Source organism: Corapipo altera, unplaced genomic scaffold, assembly GCF_003945725.1.
Source record: "Corapipo altera isolate COAL_440 unplaced genomic scaffold, ASM394572v1 295, whole genome shotgun sequence".
Classification (NCBI taxonomy): Eukaryota; Metazoa; Chordata; class Aves; order Passeriformes; family Pipridae; genus Corapipo; species Corapipo altera.
The window spans coordinates 2,032,360-2,052,870 of record NW_020884936.1 but is presented as its reverse complement, the minus strand read 5'-3'; the positions used below and the strand labels follow the sequence as shown (position 1 = coordinate 2,052,870).

Genomic DNA, 20,511 nt, shown 5'->3' with positions numbered 1-20,511 from the left:
TGTGCTTTCCCAGAGCGCTGCTGGAATCTTTATAAACCACTAAAATGCTTTTCTTTTATTTAAAAACAGAACAAAACAAAAAAAGCAAATCCTGTTCTTCATATTTCTCCTCTTACTCAGTGAGATTTACTTAGTTGAGCTTTGCAGCCTTCTAGAAACCTCTAACAGCCTCAGGACTGTGAGGTCTGTCCCTCTTGCCCCATGTTTTGCTGAGTGTCTTGGGTCACCCTGACACCAGTAGCCAGATCTGAGTATCCTCCTGGTTTTTGTTCCAACTATTTCACTGCCTTGGCAGGTTGCTTCTTCCTCCAGCTCCATTTCTCCTGTCCCTGGTCCAGGGCTGGGTCTGCACAGCAGAGTTTTTTGTGGATGGAGTAAGAGATGCACAACTGGGAGCGAGCAGGACTTTGAGCTGGTTGCGACCACGTTGAGGCCAGGAACAGATTTCCTGGCTGCAGAACCCTCTCTGACAAGTACCACGATGTCATTTACTGACACAAATTAGTCCTGTCAGCCCCGAGCTGCCTGGTTGTGAATGAGGTGTTTGAAATCCCCAGAGTAGGAATTGAGACACCAACTCTAAAAACACAAGGTGGAAAGCAAGGGATGGACCCCACACATCCCCAGGGATTACAGGAGGATCTGCTGCTTGGTTTGCAAGTTCACCACTGCTGGAGTGAGTCCAGAGGAGGCCACCAAGATGATTAGAGGGCTGGAGCAGCTCTGCTATAAGGAAAGGCTGACAACTGGAATTGTTCAGCCTGGAGAAGAGAAGGCTCCAGGGTGACCTAATTGTGGCCTTCCAGGACCTGAAGGGAGCTAACAAGGAAGATGGAGAGGGACTTTTTACAAGCATGGAGTGACAGGACAAGGGGGAATGGCCTCAAATTGAAAGAGAATAGGTTTAGATGGGATATTGGGAAGGAATTCTTCCCTGGGAGGGTGGTGAGGCCCTGGCACAGGTTGCTCAGAGAAGCTGTGGCTGCCCCATGCCTGGAAGTATCCAAGGCCAGGTTGGACAGGGCTTGGAGCAACCTGGGCTAGTGGAAGGTGTCCCTGCCCACGGCAGGGGGTTGGAAAGAGATGATCTTTAATGTCCCTCCTGACCCAAACCATTCTGTGCCTGTATTATCACTGTCCCCAGAAGATGACATGCTGGGTGCACAACAGACAAGCGAGGATGGTTGGGTGCCATTTCTGGGCAGATCCTCTACAAGTTGCCCTCTGGGTGGAAGTTCCCCAACTCCCTGGGATCAGCATCTGAGCACAGACCCAGGGAGACATCCTGCCTTCAGCAGTTACACCAGAACTGCTGCTCTCTGCAGCCCCAGAGCAAGGTCACCTCAGATGGGGTGGAGCCCAGAGCCAGATAAACCCCTGGTGTTTAGAACACCAGAACAATCCTAACCCAGAGATTATTTCGAAACATCAGACGTGATATGGGAGGATAGTCATCCTGGGGGGGGCTGGTTTAACCCCAGAGCAATCCAGCCCTGATTGATTCACTGCTCATACCTGGATCAAGGCTTCCTGTCATCTATTACTTAACTTGCATACACAAAACCTACAAGCTGGAACACGCTGAACCCTGTTTTCCACACAGGTATGCACCTCTGCAATCAGCCTCTAACATAATTTTATCCATGAAGTTGGAGAGTCAAGCAGCATTTTGGGCCCCCAAGTTATTAATCCAGGTCTTAAAACTCTCTGTCTAAGTAGCATCCATCAGCCAAAGCTTCTAGTGGTTGGGTATCCAGACACTGGGAAGTCCACCTCTTGCCAGCCAGGATTTCCAGGCTAGACATCTCCCATTTCCACTGCCTCCAGGACTCAGCCTGGAGAGATGTTCACAGCCTTGGTACTCACAACCCCAACAGCAAACAGTGAACCTACCAGAGACAGGTAGGGGTGATCCTGCCTGTGGAATTCACCTCATGCTCCCCAGGTAAACACTGGGAAGCCAGGGAGGATGCCTGCACCTCCCCTTCTGCAAACACGCAGGGATTTGGGGGAGGGAAGGGATTTGGCTGGTTTCCCTTTGCTGTGCAGAGGAAGGCAGAGCAGGGATGTCTTCCCGGAAGGACCAGAAAATAGCGGTGGCTCGAGTCAGACTGTGGGGCAGGATGAGGAAATCCTCGTTATGGCAGTAAAAAGGTCTCAAGTACTTGGCTGGGGCTCCAGGAATCCACCACCAGGCCAGGCTGGCTCAGAGGCAGCTTTTCACATCAGCACGGTGGGAACATTTTTGTTTATTTGTTCCTCAGTGTCAGCCAAGAGGGAAGGAGGTGGTGGCCCATTCCTCCTCACCACACACGTCCTTGACTCCCTGCAACAGCAGAAGGCTTGAAATCCATGACACCTCCTGTCCCTCCTACCAACCTGGGATGTTCTGTCTCACAGACAGGTTTTAATTTTCCTTCAGAGGAGGGATGGCACGACACGACCTGACTCACGCAGGAGAGGCAGAGGTTACGCTCTTGTCTGCTCCTCTGAAGTCAGAGGACTCTTGTTTTCCATCCCAGATCCAAATTAGTACTAATTATTCCATGCAAAATGGAGTTGCTTCAACAGGAAGGAATTAGGACAACAAATTATTCTGGAATAAAGAGTCGCTGCTGCCTGAGCAAGTGATGTGTTTGCACAAAGAATAAAAAGGAGCACTCTCAAGGCCAGGTTGGACAGGGCTTGGAGCAACTTGGGATAGTGGAAGGTGTCCCTGCCCATGGCAGGGGGTTGGAATGAGATGATCTTTAAGGTCCCTTCCAACCCAAACCATTCTGTGATTCTTTGATTCTTCCACAGGTGCTTTGGGAAAAAAGCAGACATTTTTTAAAAGATTTCCAACCTCCATGCCTCTTACAGTAAACACCAGGATATTCTACGTGACCAATATGCCAAAACCCAACCCACACTTAGTTGTTTTGACTTCCACCATCAAAACTGCAGCCCACAAAACACAGCAGTACCATAAGAGCAACCACAGCACAGTTTGTTTGATGACATGGCTGCTGCTTTCAGACAGGTGAGTTTTCACTCGGGGTAGGGAGGGAAGGGAGAGGGATTATTTGTGTGCCCTGGCATAGAATCACAGGATGGTTTTGGTGGGAAGGAATCTGAAAGACCATACAGTCTTACCCCCTGCCATGGGCACAGACACCTTCCCCTATCCCAGGTTGCTCCAAGCCCCGTCCACTCTGGCCTTGGACACTTCCAGGGATCCAGGGGCAGCCACAGCTTCTCTGGGCAACCTGTGCCAGGGCCTCCCCACCCTCACAGGGAAGAATTTCTTCTTTATATCTAGTCTAAATCTTCCCTTTTTTAGTTTAAAATTGTTCCCCTTGTCCTATCACAATTTGCCCACATAAAAAGTTGCTCTCTCTCTTTTTTTTAAAAGCTCAAAGGTCTCCCTGGAGCCTTCTCTTCTCCAGGTGAACCCCCCTCAGCTCTCCCAGCCTGGCTCCAGAGCAGAGAGGCTCCAGCCCTGGGAGGATCTCCGGGGCCTCCTCTGGACTCACTCCAACAGGTTCATGTCTTTCCTGTGCTGAGGCCTCCAGACCAGGACACAGCACTCCCCCACCATCACCCCCTCCCTGCACAAACACAGCAACCCCCATCCCAGAGGGGCAGCCCCCACCCTGCTGCACAACAAAACACCTTATGCTGAAAAAAAACCCCACATGAGGAAAGCCATCACAGGGGGTTCTGGGCCCATACTGGGGCCTGGAGATGACATTTAAGGTCTCCTAAAGAGGCTGGCCAGAAAAAACTACAAATGAGCAGCCTCTGGAGTCGTGGGTGGGCAGATTTGTGCGACAGTGGCAACATCCACGGATCCCACGACACGTTTCCCACAGGCTTTGGCTACACACAGAAGTTTCAAGCACTGACAGGTCCTCACAGTCCAGGCACGTGAGCTGCATCAGAGAAAAAGGGTTTCCAGAGTATTTGTGAGTTTAATGAGAAGCAAGCACTCGTGATGAAAGCCACTCTACCCACTTACAAAAGCTGGAGACATCAGGAAGAACAGGATCAGACCAGCCTCTAGGGATATCCAGGACCAGCTGCTCCAGAGGAATACGCAAGAAATCACTCTGAACAGTTCGGGGAATCACTTGCTTATCGCTAAATCTCTTCCTAAGCCCTTCAGATAATGATTAAGCACCAAGGTTCATACCCTATATATTAAATATTAATCCCTTCTAATGTGACTGCCGACGTTCCGGTTATCCGACTCGGATAACCACACACCTCCAACAGCCCACTCCTCTTCCACCCCAAACCACGTAAACACCATGTACAAAACCCAGCAGTGTCCTGTGAGCCAGCCAGAGTCTCCTCAGCCTCTGAGCCTTGAAGCAAAGCAGCTGGATCCCACTGAGAGCAGGAGGGAAGGAGTTAAGAGCAGGACATGAATCAGCCACTGCTATAAATGCGGACATTTCCTACCTCTCCACTCGAGTGTCTCTTCCTGTCCGCAGGCTTTGGAGATGCTTATGGACCTGGTCATGTTTAAATGACTTCCACTGTGACAGGAAAGCCCAGGGATTTGTTTTATTTCCAGAGCAAAATGCGATTTGTGAATGAGCCCAGAAAGCAGCTGCGAGGGCCGAGTGACCTCCTGTCCGTGTCACAGCAAGACTGAAGCACCAGGCGGCAGCTGGTGCCACTCCTGACCCTGTGGAAGCATATGGGCAGTCTGTTCCATGCAAAATATCACACCTGGCGCTCCCCAGTGTTCCAGGGCATCACACAGACCACGAGGGTGCCACTGTGGCTCAGCAGAGCACGGCAGAGGTGACACAACCCACGCCCTCCACTCTGGGTCAGAATCACAGAACCAGGTTGGAAAAGAGCTCTGAGAATACTGGGTCCAACCTTTAATCAGGATCCACCATCCCACTGCAAACACAGAGGGCTGGAGCAGAGCAGATGTAGGTCAGTGGCAGGAGGAGATGGGGAGTAACTACTCTTCCTCAAGGATGCTGATGTTGGACATGGACCAGTTTCACGGAGCAGCACAGAGATCCAGTTATTTGAGAGTGACATTTCAGAAAGGCAGAAAGGAGCTGTGCCTCCTTAGCCTGGGAACAACACACTGGCACCAGCACCAGGACAGCAGTGCCCTGGAAAAGGGATTCTATTCCATTCTACTCTATTCCAGCACCTCCCAGGATCCCCACACTGCTTTCACAGAATCCATTAGGTTGGAAAAGACCTCCAAGATCATCGAGTCCAACCTGTGACCAATCCCCACCCTGTCAACCAGAGCAGAGCACTGAGTGCCACGTCCAGTCATTCCTTCAACACTTCCAGGCATGGGTTCTCCACTGCCTTCAACCAACTTTAACCAACCAGTTGCTTTAACCATTTGTTTTTATAAAGATCAGGCAAAAACCCTGGAGCTTCCCACAGACACCTCACCCAGAAATCTGTCCCACAGGGATGGAGAGAAATACATGGAGCAGGAAGGTGGCAGTGCCCACCTTCTGCCCAGCACAGACACTGAGTCTCTCTCTCTCTTCCAGCACCCCTGGGTCCTTGGGAAGCTGCAGTCCCTGCTCCCCAAAAACATCCTGGCTCTTCACCTTGGTCCCAGCAGAAGCCACTGGGGGAGCTGGCAGTGCCGTGACCATCCCTGTGGTCTCATTCCTCATCCCAGAGCCCCACATCGAGCCTGTTTCCCAGTCTCTCTGGGAATAACAGCATGAGTTTGCATCTGACGCCTGACAGAGAGAGACAAACCCTCCCTGCAAACCCGGCTGCAGCCACCCCGTGCACAGCCTTCCCTTCCCAGCCACAGGCTGCTGCAGCAACAGGAATTAAAATAAAGATGAAAAACTCCTGTTTGGGCTGCAGTTTTATTTCCTGTTTCTAGAACTCCTTGTACAGGAGGACAAATCCCTAAATATTTCCAAGCATCCTGCATGCTCACGGTAAGCTCCCCCCAGCCACGGACAGGAGGAGAAGGGATGACTAATTTTTTTAGCATAAGACGCTGCAGAGCGTCCTGTGAACAAGCTCAGTAAATTCCTGAGGCTCCCGGCAAGGACTCCGCCGCTCCTTGCGAAACTTCCCAGCTGGAACCTCACAGCCGAAAAGCCAGAAAACATCGTTCTCTTCCCTCCTCCAACAAACAGAGGTTGGGATTCCTTTCACGACAGTATTTGGATTTTTAATGTCAGTCCATATTTAGCAGGAGGAAAAAAAAGCCTCCCTTCCTTCCTGTCACATTTTCCACCCTCGATGACATCCAAGATGAGGAATAAGCAAGTGCTGGCCGAGGAGGGAGGACGCAGCTACTCGAGCGTGGGAGAGCCTGGAGCGGGGCAGCCCGGACCTTCCCATTTGGGATTCCCATTTGGGATTCAGGGAGGCAGTGGCAGGAAGGGGAGAGAACCCTCGGGGAGGGAACAGAGCCCTCGGGGAGGGGACAGAGCTCTCGGACCCCACAGCAAGGAGGGTGCCCCTCCAACGCTCCAGCTTGGAGCATCTCCCGGAGGGATGGTGCAGGCAGGTCCCAGGCCATGAGCTCCCAAGCGGGAATATCCCTCCTAAAACAAGCCTTTGGTCCCGGGCTCAGCCCAGAGCTGTGGCTGTGGCCAGGCCGTGGGCCAGGTGGGTTCCACACTGACTGGATGCCCCAGTGTCCTGCGTGGGGGTGTCCACGGATCCAGGTAATCCCGTGGCAGGGAGGTGGGTGGGTGGTGAGAGGAGATCGTGGCAATGGTGGTCCTGGCCTGCAGCTCTGTATCCTGGGTGTCACAGGTGGGTTCACAGCTTGGACCTGTGTTTGTCCCTGTGGGTGTGCAGGGGAAGGGGCTGTGGGTCGCTGCAGAACCGTGGTTGGAAGTTCATAGAATCATGGAATGGTTTGGGTTGGAAGAGACCTTAAAGACCATCTCGTTCCAACCTTCCACTATCACAGGGACACCTTCCACTATCCCAGGTTGCTCCACGCCCCATCCAACCTGGCCTTGGACACTTCCAGGGATGGGGCAGCCATCTCTGGGCAACCTGTGCCAGGGCCTCACCACCCTCCCAGGGAAGAATTTCTTCCCAATCTAATCTAAAACTACTCCCTTTCACTTTGAAGCCATTCCCCCTTGTCCTGTCACTCCAGGCCCTTGTAGTCCCTCTCCATCTTCCTTGTCGGCTCCCTTCAGGTACCGGAAGGCCACATTTAGATCACCCCAAAGCCTTCACCAGGCTGAACAATCCCAATTCTCCCAGCCTTTCCACACAGCAGAGGTGCTCCATCCTGCTCTGATCAACTTGGTGGCCTCCTCTGGACTCGCTCCAACGGACCGAGTTCACACGCCCCGATCCGCGATCACTTCCAAACCCCACCGTTATCATTAACGAACCCGCACACGAATACACGTACGAACACACGCTCGAACATTAAATCCCGCGCTGGGTAGGTGGGTGGGGGGTGACCCCCCTCCGCCGCCGCGGCCACGCGGTGGGTCGCGCCCCGCGCCCCTTCCATCACCCCCACGCCCCCGTGCCCGCCCCGGTGGGCGGAGGGTTCACCTGCGCTCCCCCCGCTCACCTGCGCTCCCCCCGCTCACCTGCGGCCGCTGCTCCCGCGCCGGCTCCCGCCCAAACGGCTGCGCTGCGAGGCCGCGGGGGCCGCCCGTAACCATGGAGGGCGCGGCGCGGGCGGGCGCGGGGGGTGCTCGGGGCGCAGGGGAGCGGGGTGCGAGGGAGGGGAAGGGGAGCGGGACGCCCCCGGCGCCCCTCGGGGCTCTCCCGGCGCTCAGCGGCGCCGCCGCCGCCGCCCGCCCGCTGCCGCCGCCATCGCGCGGCTCCGCGCAGGGGGCGTGGCCGGGGCGTGGCCGGGGCGGGGAGTGACCGGTGGGTGTGGCCGAGGGGGTGGGGCTGGTGGGCGTGGCCACGCGGGGCCCGCGGCGGGGCGGTGCTGCCCCCTGGCGGCGCGGAGGCGGTTTTGCATCCCCCCCCCACTCCCTGCGTCCCGCTTCCCAAAACTCCAGTCGGGAATTTGTATCATGTTTTTGCCACATTATTAAAAAATCCCAGAATCGGAAATTTTTATTATATTTGTATCATATTTTTGTGATATTATTTATAGCATTATGCTATATTATTATATTGTTTGCAAAATATTATATTATCATATTAGTTGCATTATTATATTAGTTGCATTATTGTAATAATAGTAATTACAACGTACGATATTATTAGATAATATACAGTATTAATATATAATACCAAATATTGTACATGATATAAAATATTAATTATAGTAATATATTTATCATTTAATACTATTTTATTATTTATATTATAATAACAGTAATTATACCAGTAATTACAACATACAACGCTAACAGATCATATACAATATTCATATATCACATATAATATTATACAGTATGTAAAACATTAATTATATTAATAGACTGATTATCTTATTATATTATTTTTATTTTATTATTTATATTGTTATGATAATAGTAGCTATAATAGTAATTACCAAATACAATATTAACAGAGAACATACAATATTCATACATATTGTATTTTATCTATAATATTATACATAATATAAAATAATAATGATAGCCATATCTTTCTTATTTTATATACTTATTGATATTGCATTATTTAATTTATTATATTATTTACATTGCTTTGATAATAGTAATTACAATCATTACCAAATACAATATTAACAGATAATATACAGTATTCATACATAATATATAATATCACATATAATATTACACATAATATAAAATATTAATGCTATTAATATATTTATTATTTTAGATTATTTTATTATTGATATTGCATTGTTCATTTTATTATAAGGTTTATATTGTTATAATAACAGTAATTATAATAGTAATTACCAAATACAATATTAACAGAGAATATACAATATTAATACATAATATATAATATTATAAATATAATATAACATAATAATGATATTAATATAGTTATTATTTTATACAATTTTATTATTAATATTGCATTATTTATATTATTATATAATTTATAGTATTATAATAATAGTAATTGTTATAGTAATTGCAATATGCAATATTAATAGAATGTGTACAATGTTCATACTTCATATATAATATTACACATTATATGAAATATTAATTATATTAATATATTTCTTATTCTATATTGTTATAGTATTTATTTCATTTTATTTATATCACTGTAATAATAGTAATTATCATAGTAATTACAATATACAATACCAATAGATCTTATACAATATTCATATCTCATATGTAATAGCAATATTAATATATTTATTACTCTGTATTATTTATTATTTTTGTTATAAATAAGATGTTTTAGTAGGATATCACTCACCTTCCAGTACCTGAATGGGGACTGCAAGGAAGCTGGAGAGGGACTCTTTGTTAGGAGCTACAGTGATCAGAGAAGGAGTAATGGGTACAATTTGAGAGGGAATTTAGATTGAATATTAGGAAGAAGTTTTTTATTCTGGTAAGACACCAGAACAGGCTGCCCAGAGAGGCTGTGGATACTCCAACCCTGGAAGTGTTCAAAGCCAGGTTGGATAAGGCCTTGGGCAACCTGGTCTGATGGAAGGTGTCCCTGTCCATGACAAGGGATGGAACTGGATGGTCTTTAAGGTTCCTTCCAACCCTTAAAAATTCTATGATTCTAAGCACAAAAATGTACAAATTTACTGGGTGCAACTGAGTGCCCTTTGTCTTTCATGAGCTGAGTTTTGATTGTCATAAAGTCTCTTCTTATTTAGGAATAAGCCAGAAATATATTCCTTTTTTTTTTTCAATTTAGAGTGAAGAAAGCTGGCTTTACTTAATTATAATCACAGACTGTTTTGGGTTGGAAGGGACCTCAAAGATCATCCAGTCCCACCCCCTGCCATGGGCAGGGACACCTTCCACTAGAACAGGTTGCTCCAAGCCCTGTCCAACCTGGCCTTGAGCACTTCCAGGGGTCCAGGGGCAGCCACAGCTTCTCTGGGCAACCTGTGCCAGGGCCTCACCACCCTCACAGAGAAGAATTCTCTGTGTTGCACAGAGAATTGTCTATGTTGCACAGTTTATTATTTAAAATCTAAGTGGTATTGGTATGTAGCCTATGCAGAACTCCCTAAATTTGTTCACGGAGTATGACATATCTGCCTGTGAAAACAGTGAGCTGGGTTTCAGTGATCACAGATATCAGAGATATTTGATCTGTAGATTGTTCATCTTCAAGGCTTGAAAAGGAAGGAAGTATTCACAGAATTCCAGGATAGGTCAGGTTGGAAGGGCCCACAGTGGCTCACCTGGTCCCACCTCCCTGCTCAGGAAGGGTCATCCCAGAGCACACGGCACAGGATTGTGTCCAGATTGCTCTGGAATATTGCCAGTGAGGAGAGTCCACACCTTCTCTACACAATCTGTTCCAGTGCTCTGCCACCCTCAACATAAAGAAGTTCTTCCTTGTGTTGAGGTGAAACCTGTAGTGTTTTAGTTCATGGCCACTGCTCCTTGTCCTGTCGCTGGGCACCGCCAAAAAGAGTCTGGCACCATCCTCTGATGCTCCTTGGAGATATTAGTATGGATTGATGAGATCCCCTCAGTCTTGTCCTCTTCCTTTCTCTTTCCCCTTCCCCTTCCCCTTTTCCTTCTCTTCCCTTCCCCTTCCTTTTCCCCTTTCACTTTCTTTCCCCTTCTTTTTCCCTTTCTTTCCCCTTTCCCCTTTCCTTTCCTTCCTCTTTCCTCTTCCCCCTTCCCTTCCCTTCCCAACCCTTCCCAAACCTTCCCTTCCCAAACCTTCCCTTCCCTTCCCAAACCTTCCCTTCCCTTCCCAAACCTTCCCGTCCCTTCCCAAACCTTCCCAAACCTTCCCTTCCCTTCCCTTCCCTTCTTTCTCCTTTCCCTTTCCCTCTTCCTTTCCCTTCCCCTGACTAACCAGGCCCAGCTCCCTCAGCCCCTGCTCCCAAGACAGACACTCCGTTCCCTCAATCACCCCGGGCCCGCTCCAGGATCTCCAAATCCCTCCTGTCCTGAGGGGCCCGGAACTGGACACGCCCCGCTGTCAATCACGCCTGTCAATCACCGTGACGGGCGTACGCTCGGACCAATCAGCGGCGGCCGCGACGCGCCGTGGGCGGGGCCGGAGTGGAGCCGGGCGGTGGCGGCGGCGGCGCAGGTGAGGGGGGGCCCTGAGGGGCCGTGAGGGGAGCGGGCGGTGTGCTGGGGCCTCTCGGACCCTCGCGGCCGCCACAGCCTCCACAGGGACCCCCAGGGGGCTGTGCCAGGGGGATCTGCGAGCGGGGACCCTCCCGGGGCTTCCTCGGGGGGTGAAGGTCGCGCTGAGGGCGGGGGAGCCCCGCCGTGAGCGGGCCGCTATTCCCTGTGGGAAGGAGACTCCTACACCTTCCCCTTTGGCTTTTCCATCGCCTGTTAGGGATCCCAGCCGTGTCCCCTATCGCCTGTGGTGGCCCTGTCGCCTGTCGTGGCCCTGTCGCCAGGCCGGCCCCCAGCCCGGTGGGTTAGATCCAGATAAACAGAGTGGGAATAAACACGGGCTGGGCGATGGCAGAAGGGAGCGAGGTTTGTGGAAGTGAAGCCGAGAACTGAACTTTAACCCGAGCGTTGTCTCTGTACGTGTTTTCCGGACGGAATTTCCCCTGTCGGCGGGCTGAGTGCCCGTGCCGGGGATACGGGTGTCTGTGCCAGGGATACGCGTGTCTACGGAGCAGCCCGAGCTCCTGGAGACAACCCGAGCGTCACCAGCAGCCTCTGCTCTCCTTAAGGTCCCTGTCTCTCTGTAGGTGCTGAGCCACGATGGGTTTGGCCGAAGAAAAAGTGTACAGCCACATTATGAGGAACCTCAAGCATTTCGGGACTATCCATGTGGGGTCGCTGGCTGATTCCCTGACCTGCCTGGTCGATTCTGACAGAGTAATTTCCTACTTCCCCGAGCCCTGCCATGCTCCTTCCCCAATGGGAACGTACAGCTGCCTTGCCCCTAAGCCAGAGCCTCTCTTAGATGCCCTGTGTGTTTTTCTTAGGATGAACTCCACGCCCGGGAGGAGATGCGGGGCAGCCAGGCCACTGTCTTCAAGTTTTATCAGCTCCTGAGGTGCCGGAAGGACTGGGTGCAGGATCTCATCCAGGCCCTGCGCCACAACAACGCAGGACACCTGGCCGACGAGGTGCAGGAGGTGTATGACACCTGGAAACCCCGTACGTAGCCTCGTCCTCCCTGGGTGCTGCCCTGGGAAGCTGGTGGAGGTGGGGACCCGAAACACATCACTGAGCAGCTGGTCTCTGTCCCTGCCTTGGTGTCTGAGGGGCTGGGGGTGTCTGACCATCCCTCACCATGGTGACATGTCTGAGGGTGATGGGGTCCTTCTTTGAAGGTGCCTGGGTTGGTGGTGGGCTGGGGTTCTCACCTGGAGGGGAGGTGGGGAGATGAGTGAAGGGGTACTGTGGGCTTGGCCATTGTGGGCACATGCAGGGCTGCCTCAGCCCCATGCTCATCCTCTGCTTCCTCAGCTTTTCCAGCAGTGTTCCTGCTCATGATCCCCTTGACTCCTCCAGGTCCCTCAGCTCCTGCTGCTGGCTCCTCCCTTCACAGCAATGCCCGTCCCTCTGCCTCCTCCACCAGTGCCCAGACACCATCCCTGCGGCCAAATTCTGCTCCAGGAGCCCCTCTGGCTGAGCAGCCTCGCCGGGACCTGCCCGTTGGTGACCATCCACCCGTCCTGCCCAGTGCTGCCACCACCACGAGCACGGATCAGGAGGCCAGAATTCCGGTGCAGGAATCGGTGAGCGGGGCACGTGTTGGATGGGGACACAAAGGTCCTTTTTAGACCTTTTGGTGGGGTGTGGGGAGCCCATGGTAGGGCCAGGCTTGTTCAGGGCCACCCCAGGCAGACTCTTGCTGCTGATCTCTGCTGCATCTGGTAACTTAGAGGTTATATATGGCCTTGTAACTGCTCCCCCTCCTGCCTTTCCTTTGTGGGAGGAGTGCAGGGTCTGCTTAATTAGTCCAGGCTCCCCTCCAGGCTCCGCCTCCCACCTCCCCTCCATAGGGGTGTGCAGGCTCCACTCTGTTAGTCCAGGCTCCTCTCCACAGCCCCTGATCCTTATGTGAGATGTGGGTGTCAATGAGATACCCCAGACCCCCTTCATCAGCAACCTTACAGGGGCCACTGCTCAGGGTTTGGGGCGCCCTGGTGATCCCAGACCCCTCTTGCTCCAGTGATTTAACACAGCTCATTTCCTTCCAGCTCCCCAAAAAACTCCTGGAGCAAGAGAGTCTCCAGCCATCTCCACCTGGGAGCACAGTCCCTGTTGGAGCCAGCGGAGAGGGACACCTCTCCCACCCCGGTGATACCACGCAGGGGTCAGTGGGGCCCCCCAGGGTGGCCAGTGTGTCCGTGCCATCGACCGTGCCCCCGGAGCAGGGCCGGGACTGGCTGAGCCGCCGGCCGGTCTGTGTGGACAACGGGTGCTTTGGGAATGCCAACCACCTGCACCGCGGGGCACCGGGCCTGGCGCTGGGCAGGGCTCTTCCAGCGAGGGAGCCCAGTGCCACTCACAGCCCCGAGCAGCCCCGCAACGAGCCCGAAGAGCACTCGGACGAATCCACAGAATTTCCCGCTCGTGGCGTGGGGCAGCAGCCCCCAAACTCACTGCCAGAAAAGCCGCCTGTGCTGAGCTCTGAGCCCCCGAGCAGCTTCGTGGATGTGCGCAGCCCCCTCCTCATACAGGAGCAGTTTGATGCAGAGAAGAAGCGGGTCCAGATGCTGCAAGAGCACGGAGGGGATGGAGGTGGGTTTCCTTCCTGGCAGAGCCATGTAGCTGCTGGGAAGCAGGAGGTGCTGCTGAAAGCCCCTGACTGCAGGAAAGAAATCAGGATGCTGGAGTGTGTTCAGAGAAGGGAACGGAGCTGGGGAGGGGTCTGGAGCACAAGTCTGATGAGAATCGGCTGAGGGAGCTGGGGGGGCTCAGCCTGGAGAAAAGGAGGCTCAGGAGGGATCTTCTGGCTCTGCAACTCCCTGGCAGGAGGGGGGAGCCAGGTAGGGGTCAGGCTTTGCTCGACAGAACAAGAGGAAATGGCCTCAAGTTGTGCCAGGGAGGTTTAGGTTGGATATTAGGGAAAATTTCCTGATGGAAGGGGTTATCAAGCATTGGAGCAAGCTGCCCAGGGTGGTGGTGGAGTCACCATCCCTGGAGGGATTTAGAAGACATGTAGATGTGGCACTCGGGGACATGGGTTAGTGGTGGCCTTGGCAGTGCTGGGTTAAGGGTTGGAACAGAATAGAACAGAACAGACTGTTTGATGGGGAATGAATGGTCATCTCACCCAACTGCATTTTAATTGTTTCTGTCAGTGGGGGAACTTTGGGGTGTGAAACTTCTTCCCCTCCCTTAGTCTGCAGAGATATTTGTGTTCTGTGTCTGGGGGAATTTTAGCATCTCCTGCATCCCATGCCTACATGGGCTTCATAGAATAGAATGAAGCTCTGCCCTCCCCTCCAGGGTCTCAAGAGAGAGAGGGACACCTATCCCTCCCAGCCTGTTCCCCTCCACCATGTGGAATCAGCACTTCCTGGGTGGGAGGACGTGGAACTCAGATCCCACAGGAGCCTTAAAAACCTCTGTCTCCCTCGATGCTCCCCAACCCTGCAGCCCACCCTGGGTGAGTTACCTGCAGCTGCCAGGAGAGCTTGGATGCCATGGCAGATCCAGAGCACTGTGTCCTGCTCCCTCTGTGACCCCCTCAGCTTGGGGACTGTCCTGTCACAGTGTCCTTGAAGAACAGCAAAACTCACCTTTTAGGCCTCCTGGTTAACACAATATGCTTTGTTTTCTCCCCGACAGACACTTCCGTGGGAACAACCACCTTGGTTGCTACCCCTGTGCCCAGAGGCAGTTCCCCATCCTATGACACCTCTGTGAAATCTGTACCAGAGGAGAAACCAGCTGCTGGGAACAGAGCTGGCAGCACCTACTCCGTGCCGACGGAGAAAGTAGGTGACCTTCCCTCTTGCCACGTTCATTTCATCCAGGTTCTTGTCAACTCCCCCTGGCTGGGAGATTTTCTACTGCAGTGTCACATTTTGAGCTGGTGGCAAGTTTATTCTGGGATTTTTTCCTCCCACTGTGTTCATGTTCCCATCCAGATGCAGCATTTTGCAGCATAAGAGAAGGAAGCCAAGCTCTGTTGGGCTTTGACTCCTTATTTCCCCTCCCTGACTTGCCAGTCAGTCTCCTGCCTTCCAGGTGCTGCTTTCCACCCCTCTCCTCACTGCCTGGCTCCCCTTCTTTCCTTCTCATATCTCCCCTGAATCCCAAAGGTTCCCTGGAGCCCCAGCACCTCCCTGCTCCACTCGCACTCCCAGCCTTGGGAGTTACCTGTGACCCAGCCTCGCTGCTGGTGGCAGGAAATGTGGGGGCCGAGCGCTGAGCTGGGTTTGTCCTGTGATGTGTGTGCCCAAGATCAGGCCAATGGGAGATTCCCACGGCACCCACCCCCTCTCCTTGTCTCCCAAAGGTGTTCCCAGCCTCGGCAGCCCCTCTCCTAGGCCCAGCTGTGGTGGGAAGCTCCGAAGGCACAGCTGGGAGATCGGCCTCCCGGGCGAGCTCTGGCACGAACATCAGGGCTCCATCCTGCAGCAACACAGAGGAGGATGTGGAGCTCAGCAAGCCAGGCGTCCTCATCTCCATTGCTTCGGGGGACACAGAGGTGCCTGGCAGATGCTCGGGCTCTCAGAGGCCCAGCAACCCCAATTCTGCCACCTCCGGCAGCCTCGGCCTCAGCAGCGACCCAATCCTGGTGAGCAGGGATAGCTCGGAAGGAGCATTCTCCAGAGGCTCCTCAGCTCCAGCGGCTCGTGCAGACCCTGGGGGACAGGAGGCAGCTGGAGCAAGCAGAGACTCCCGTTCCACTCCGGGCTGGGACAGCACCTCCCTGGGCACCCATGAGGTCCATGTGGATCATTACCCCAGCGTCCAGCTCGGAGCTGAGGATGACGGAGTCGGTCCGCTTGGAAACTCTCCGGATTTCGATTCCGGCGGTGGCCGTGGCGCCGCCACCAGCTCGTCTCAGGCCAAGGTCCCCGTGGGGGACAGCAATGGCCCGTCCCTGCCCTACATCCTCCCGGCCGTGGGCATCGCCGTCATCTCCGCCGTGGCATTCCTGGTGTACGCTCGGCTCCAGAAGTAGCAGCCGGGATGTCACGCAGCCGGGACGATTCCTCTGGCAACAGGGTTCTGGCCAACGCGTTTGAAGCCTGAAGAGCAGCGGGGGAATGGTAGGGGTGTGGTTAAATCTCTTTCCGCAAGGTTCTGCTGGAAGAGGCCTTGGTACCGGATGCTGTTGGGTTTGGATCTGTTCCATCCAATTTCCCAACCGTCTTCTTTTTACACCCATGGAGAGGGTCTCTCTCCAGGGCAATCCCTTGAGTCAGAAAAGTCCTTGTGGTGATTCTCCATGTCTTCCTTGTTTGGTCCCAGGAGGCCCCAGGGAAGCATGCACCGATGATCCAAAGGGTGACCCCCTGGGTGCCTTTGGGCAGCGCAGCCAGGAGCGGTTCTGCAGATATCCTGTAACAGCAGAGCTGGTTTTCTTGGCTCTGCCCCTCTCGACTTGAAAACATTCCCGAGGATTGGTGCAGGAGCCTTCACCAGGTGTCTCATGTTAAGTTTGCCTTACTTGTTATCTCTGGCTCTGCCAGGCACCTTTGAGGGGCTCTGCAGCTCCTTCTGGGATCCCTCCATGCGGCACTGACCCTGGGGATAAACAGGAAGGTCAGGAGAGAGCCACATCTAACCAGGGTTCCCGAGGATGGGCCTCATTGCACCCCCTCCAGGCAGGGAATCGGGGTTCTGCTTTAAGAGGAATGCTTCAGGCAATGCCAGCATTAAGCAGACTTGGCCCTACACAGGGTTGTAGGGTGACTTTGATCTTTAGGCTGGATTTTGGGAGCGTGGCTGGAAGGGTGGATGGAGTTCTCACCCTTCCTGATACCTGCTGCTATGGTGTAGGAATATAGGAAGCTTGTGCCCAGGCTGGGACACAAAAAGGATCAGTTGCACACTGCAAGGAGGCCATACAGGGGGCTGAGGTGCTCTGGGCCCGGGGAGACATTCCAGCACCTTCCAGTTCCTAAAGGGGCTCCAAGAGAGCTGGAGAGGGACTTTGGGCAAGGGCCTGGAGGGACAGGGCAAGGGGGAATGGCTTCCCACTGCCAGAGGGCAGGGATAGATGGGATATTGGGCAGAAATTCTTGGTTTTGATGGTGGTGAGGCACTGGATGGCACAGGTTGCCCAGAGAAGCTGTGGCTGCCCCATCCCTGGAAGTGTTCATGGCCAGGTTGAATGGAGCTTGGAGCAACACTCCTAATTTAGGCTATTACTTCTTCCCTGCTCTACTGTGTTACAGAACCACAGAATGGTTTGGGTTGGAAGGGACCTTAAAGACCATCTCATTCCACCCCCTGCCATGAGCAGGGACACCTTCCACTAGCCCACGTTGCTCCAAGCCCCATCTAACCCGGCCTTGGACACTTCCAGAGATGGGGCAGCCACAGCCTCTCTGGGAAGCTTGTGCCAGTGCCTCACCACCTTCACAGGGAAGAATTTGTTCCCAATATCCCATCTAACCCTGCCCTCTGGCAGCAGGAAGCCATTCCCTCTTGTCCTGTCTCCTGCAGTCCCTTTAGGCACGGGAAGGGGCTCTCAGCTCTCCCTGGAACATTGTCTTCTCCAGGGGAACCCCCCCAGCTCTCCCAGCCTGGCTCCAGAGCAGAGGGGCTCCAGCCCTGGCAGCAGCTCCGGGGCCTCCTCTGGACTCTCTGCAGCAGCTCCACGTCCTTGTGCTGTTGTTCCCAGGGCTGGAGCAGCTCTGCAGGGGGGGTCTCACCTGAGCGGGGCAGAGGGACAGAATCCCCTCCCTCAAACCCATGTGTCCAGTTACTTGTCCTGAATTCCTGCTGTCAGCACAGCTTTTCAAAATCCATCCTTCCTGCTGGCAGGGAGCAGGAGGGAGATCATCTCCCTGGAGCCTGGCTGCCAACTGCAGCCTTTGTGCCCAGAGCTGGGCCTGCGGTGGGAAGGGTCCATCAGCTCCCTGATGGAATGGCTGCTCCTCCCTCCTAACACTTTCCCTGTGCCCAAAGATCCAAGAAGTGCCTCCATGAGCCACTAAGGACAATAAATACATGCAGAGAGGTGTTGATTCCGGTGTGATGGGGCTGCTCTCCCAGGAGAACTTGAGATGTTCTTTCCTTGCTCAGTGCCCGGTGCTGTACCCATGAGAGGAAGGAACAGTCCTTATAAACAGTCTGCCAGGAGTGGGAATGTGGGGGCTGGCTCTCCCTGTTTGAGACAACAGGGTTATCATTCCCTAAAAAGAGGGGACACCTGCCTTCTCCACACTTCATGGTACATCCATGAGATCCCAACCAGCAGCATCCATACCAAGGCCGTCTTCTCTGACGCTTTACTTGCCTGCGAAGTTCTTCCCGTGTTTTTCCATATTTTATAGCAACAGCTTCTCTGCTTTGCCTTTTGATGTCAAATTTCTCCTGTGAAACAGCTGGTCTGTCACCACCTCGGACCAGGGAGAAGCACACATTTGGATTTCTGCTGTGAAGTGCCGGGATTTTTACAGTTGTTACGTAGCACTTTAAAGCCCCACGGGGCAGGAGATGGAGCAGGAGGGAGCTGTGTCCCTGCCCATCTTTTACTAACAGGACAAAAGGCCTTTTACTAACTGTAATAAATTAGTTTGACGCTTCACACCCGACTTCCTGTGAGTCTGTGAGATGAGGAGCAGGAGGGGACGCTCTGAAGGGCTCTGCTGGCAGTGACAGAGAGACTGAGGACACTGGTGTCAGGAAGAGGTGACAGGATTTGGGGACAGATTCCAGACCTCGTTTTGGAGCAAGCATGGGTCCTGTTCCAGAGGATGCCCACCACAGCAAGTCCTCCTGTTGGTGGTTGGATGCCCAGGATGAAGACAGGGAAGGTGGTTCCTGAGGCAGCTCAGCTGTGGAAGTCAGGGTACCTGGGCCTGGCTCACACCTGTGTCCCTTCTGGGGACAAATAGGAAGCTTTTGGGACAGAACAGCCCTTTCCATGCCCTTTCCACACCGCCTTTTCCACAGGAGGCCCCCGAGGGCTCTGCTGTGGCACTCCATGAACTCCCCTTGCTTTCCCAGCTTTCCTGCTTTCCCAGGTATGTGAAACACGTTCAAAATACTCAGAGCTTTGGGCAGTGGAGCTCAGCCAGTCCCTTTTCCACAGAAATGAAGGCAATGCTGTTCTGAAGGAGGTTATTTGTGTTCAGAGAGCTCATCCTTTGCGTCCTATCAGTGCCAACCCCATTTATCCCCTTCCTCCTCTCACCCAAAAGGATATTAAAACACACCAAGTAAATCTGACCGATCCCTTTGTCCCGTTTCCACCCTGGCGATCAGAATTCAGAGAATTCTCAGGGAAATCACCCCACCTTTGTGGGAGGTCGGTGGCTGATCCCTCTGGTATCGAGTTAATGCCTGAGGATTGTGGTGAGCTGGGATTACCCCGGGGCAATCGAGGAGCACTGCAGGTCGCTGGGCTGCAGTGCCAGGCTTGGCCAGGCTTGGGGTGTGCCAGACAACAATTAACATTCCACCTGGGAACCTCTGTCCTGTTACAACCAGGAGACTCTTTTCCTCTTGGATTTTCATCCTTGTTGGTCGTTGCTTACCCTCCTCTTCATGGTCACCTCAGTTTTTCTGCTGCCTGGGTGTTTCCTGCTGTGGTTGATAAGTGTGGGGTCAGGGTCTGAAGAGCGGGATGCACAGTATTGGAATTATGTTGGGATATAAAGAGGCACTGTGGATTGTGAGATAACAGGGAGAAACTTCCCTGTGAGGGTGGTGAGGCCCTGGCACAGGTTGCTCAGAGAAGCTGTGGCTGCCCCTGGATTCCTGGAAGTGTCCAAGGCCGGGTTGGATGGGGCTTGGAGCAACCTGGGCTAGTGGAAGGTGCCTGTGCCCATGGCAGGGGGTTGGAATGAGATTGTCTTTAAGGTCCCTTACTGCCCGTGGGGTTCAGGCCATGGAGGGTGTCAGACCCCCGCATCTGTATTTGCCTCGTCATCTGCATATGCAAATCATATTCAAATCACCCCCTGCGCGCGGCCAAGCCCAGCCGGGCCTACTGCGGATCTTCCCCTCGGCCCCCCCGCGTTGCCATAGTTACCGGGCATGTCAATCACCGCGCCTTCTCCCGCCCCGACCAGGCAGCGCCCTCACTCATTGGACCGATGCCGTGCCAATCTCGTCCCAAAGGGAGCCCATAGGCCAGCGCTGCCGCATATCGACCCGCCCCGGTGGCGCACGCTTCCCATTGGACAGCCGCGCTTGTCACTATACGCGGCCGAGCGAGGGGCGCTCCGCAACCGCCCCATTCCCGTCTCCCATTGGCGGAGCCGCCTGTCGCTCCGCGCGACGGGGGGCGCGGATTGGCGGGCGCCTC

At 53.1% G+C, this 20,511-nt stretch overlaps 2 protein-coding genes across 4 annotated transcripts in view; one reads left to right on the top strand and one right to left on the bottom strand.

Annotated features, from left to right (window-relative positions):
• Nucleotides 1–7,758, bottom strand: part of PTPRA (protein tyrosine phosphatase, receptor type A) — a 117,539-nt gene extending 109,781 nt beyond the window's left edge. Inside the window, exon 1 of one of the 2 annotated variants that reach the window (XM_027660487.1) lies at nucleotides 7,572–7,758. The gene's annotated coding sequence lies outside the window, so the exon portion shown is untranslated. The remainder of the gene's footprint in view (nucleotides 1–7,571) is intronic. The other variant, XM_027660486.1, reaches the window with a different exon arrangement.
• Nucleotides 7,759–11,122: 3,364 nt separating this feature from the next.
• MAVS (mitochondrial antiviral signaling protein) lies at nucleotides 11,123–17,376 on the top strand. Of its 2 annotated transcripts, none has more exons than XM_027660488.1 (7): nucleotides 11,123–11,178; nucleotides 11,804–11,933; nucleotides 12,044–12,218; nucleotides 12,576–12,802; nucleotides 13,268–13,811; nucleotides 14,865–15,013; nucleotides 15,538–17,376. In XM_027660488.1, the coding sequence occupies exons 2-7, from the start codon at nucleotides 11,817–11,819 to the stop codon at nucleotides 16,207–16,209; spliced, it is 1,884 nt and encodes a 627-aa protein (XP_027516289.1). In that variant the 5' UTR covers nucleotides 11,123–11,178; nucleotides 11,804–11,816; the 3' UTR covers nucleotides 16,210–17,376. The 2 variants fall into 2 exon arrangements, with proteins under 2 accessions (XP_027516289.1, XP_027516290.1); XM_027660489.1 differs by lacking the exon at nucleotides 11,123–11,178 and adding an exon at nucleotides 11,323–11,521.
• Nucleotides 17,377–20,511: the final 3,135 nt, after the last annotated feature.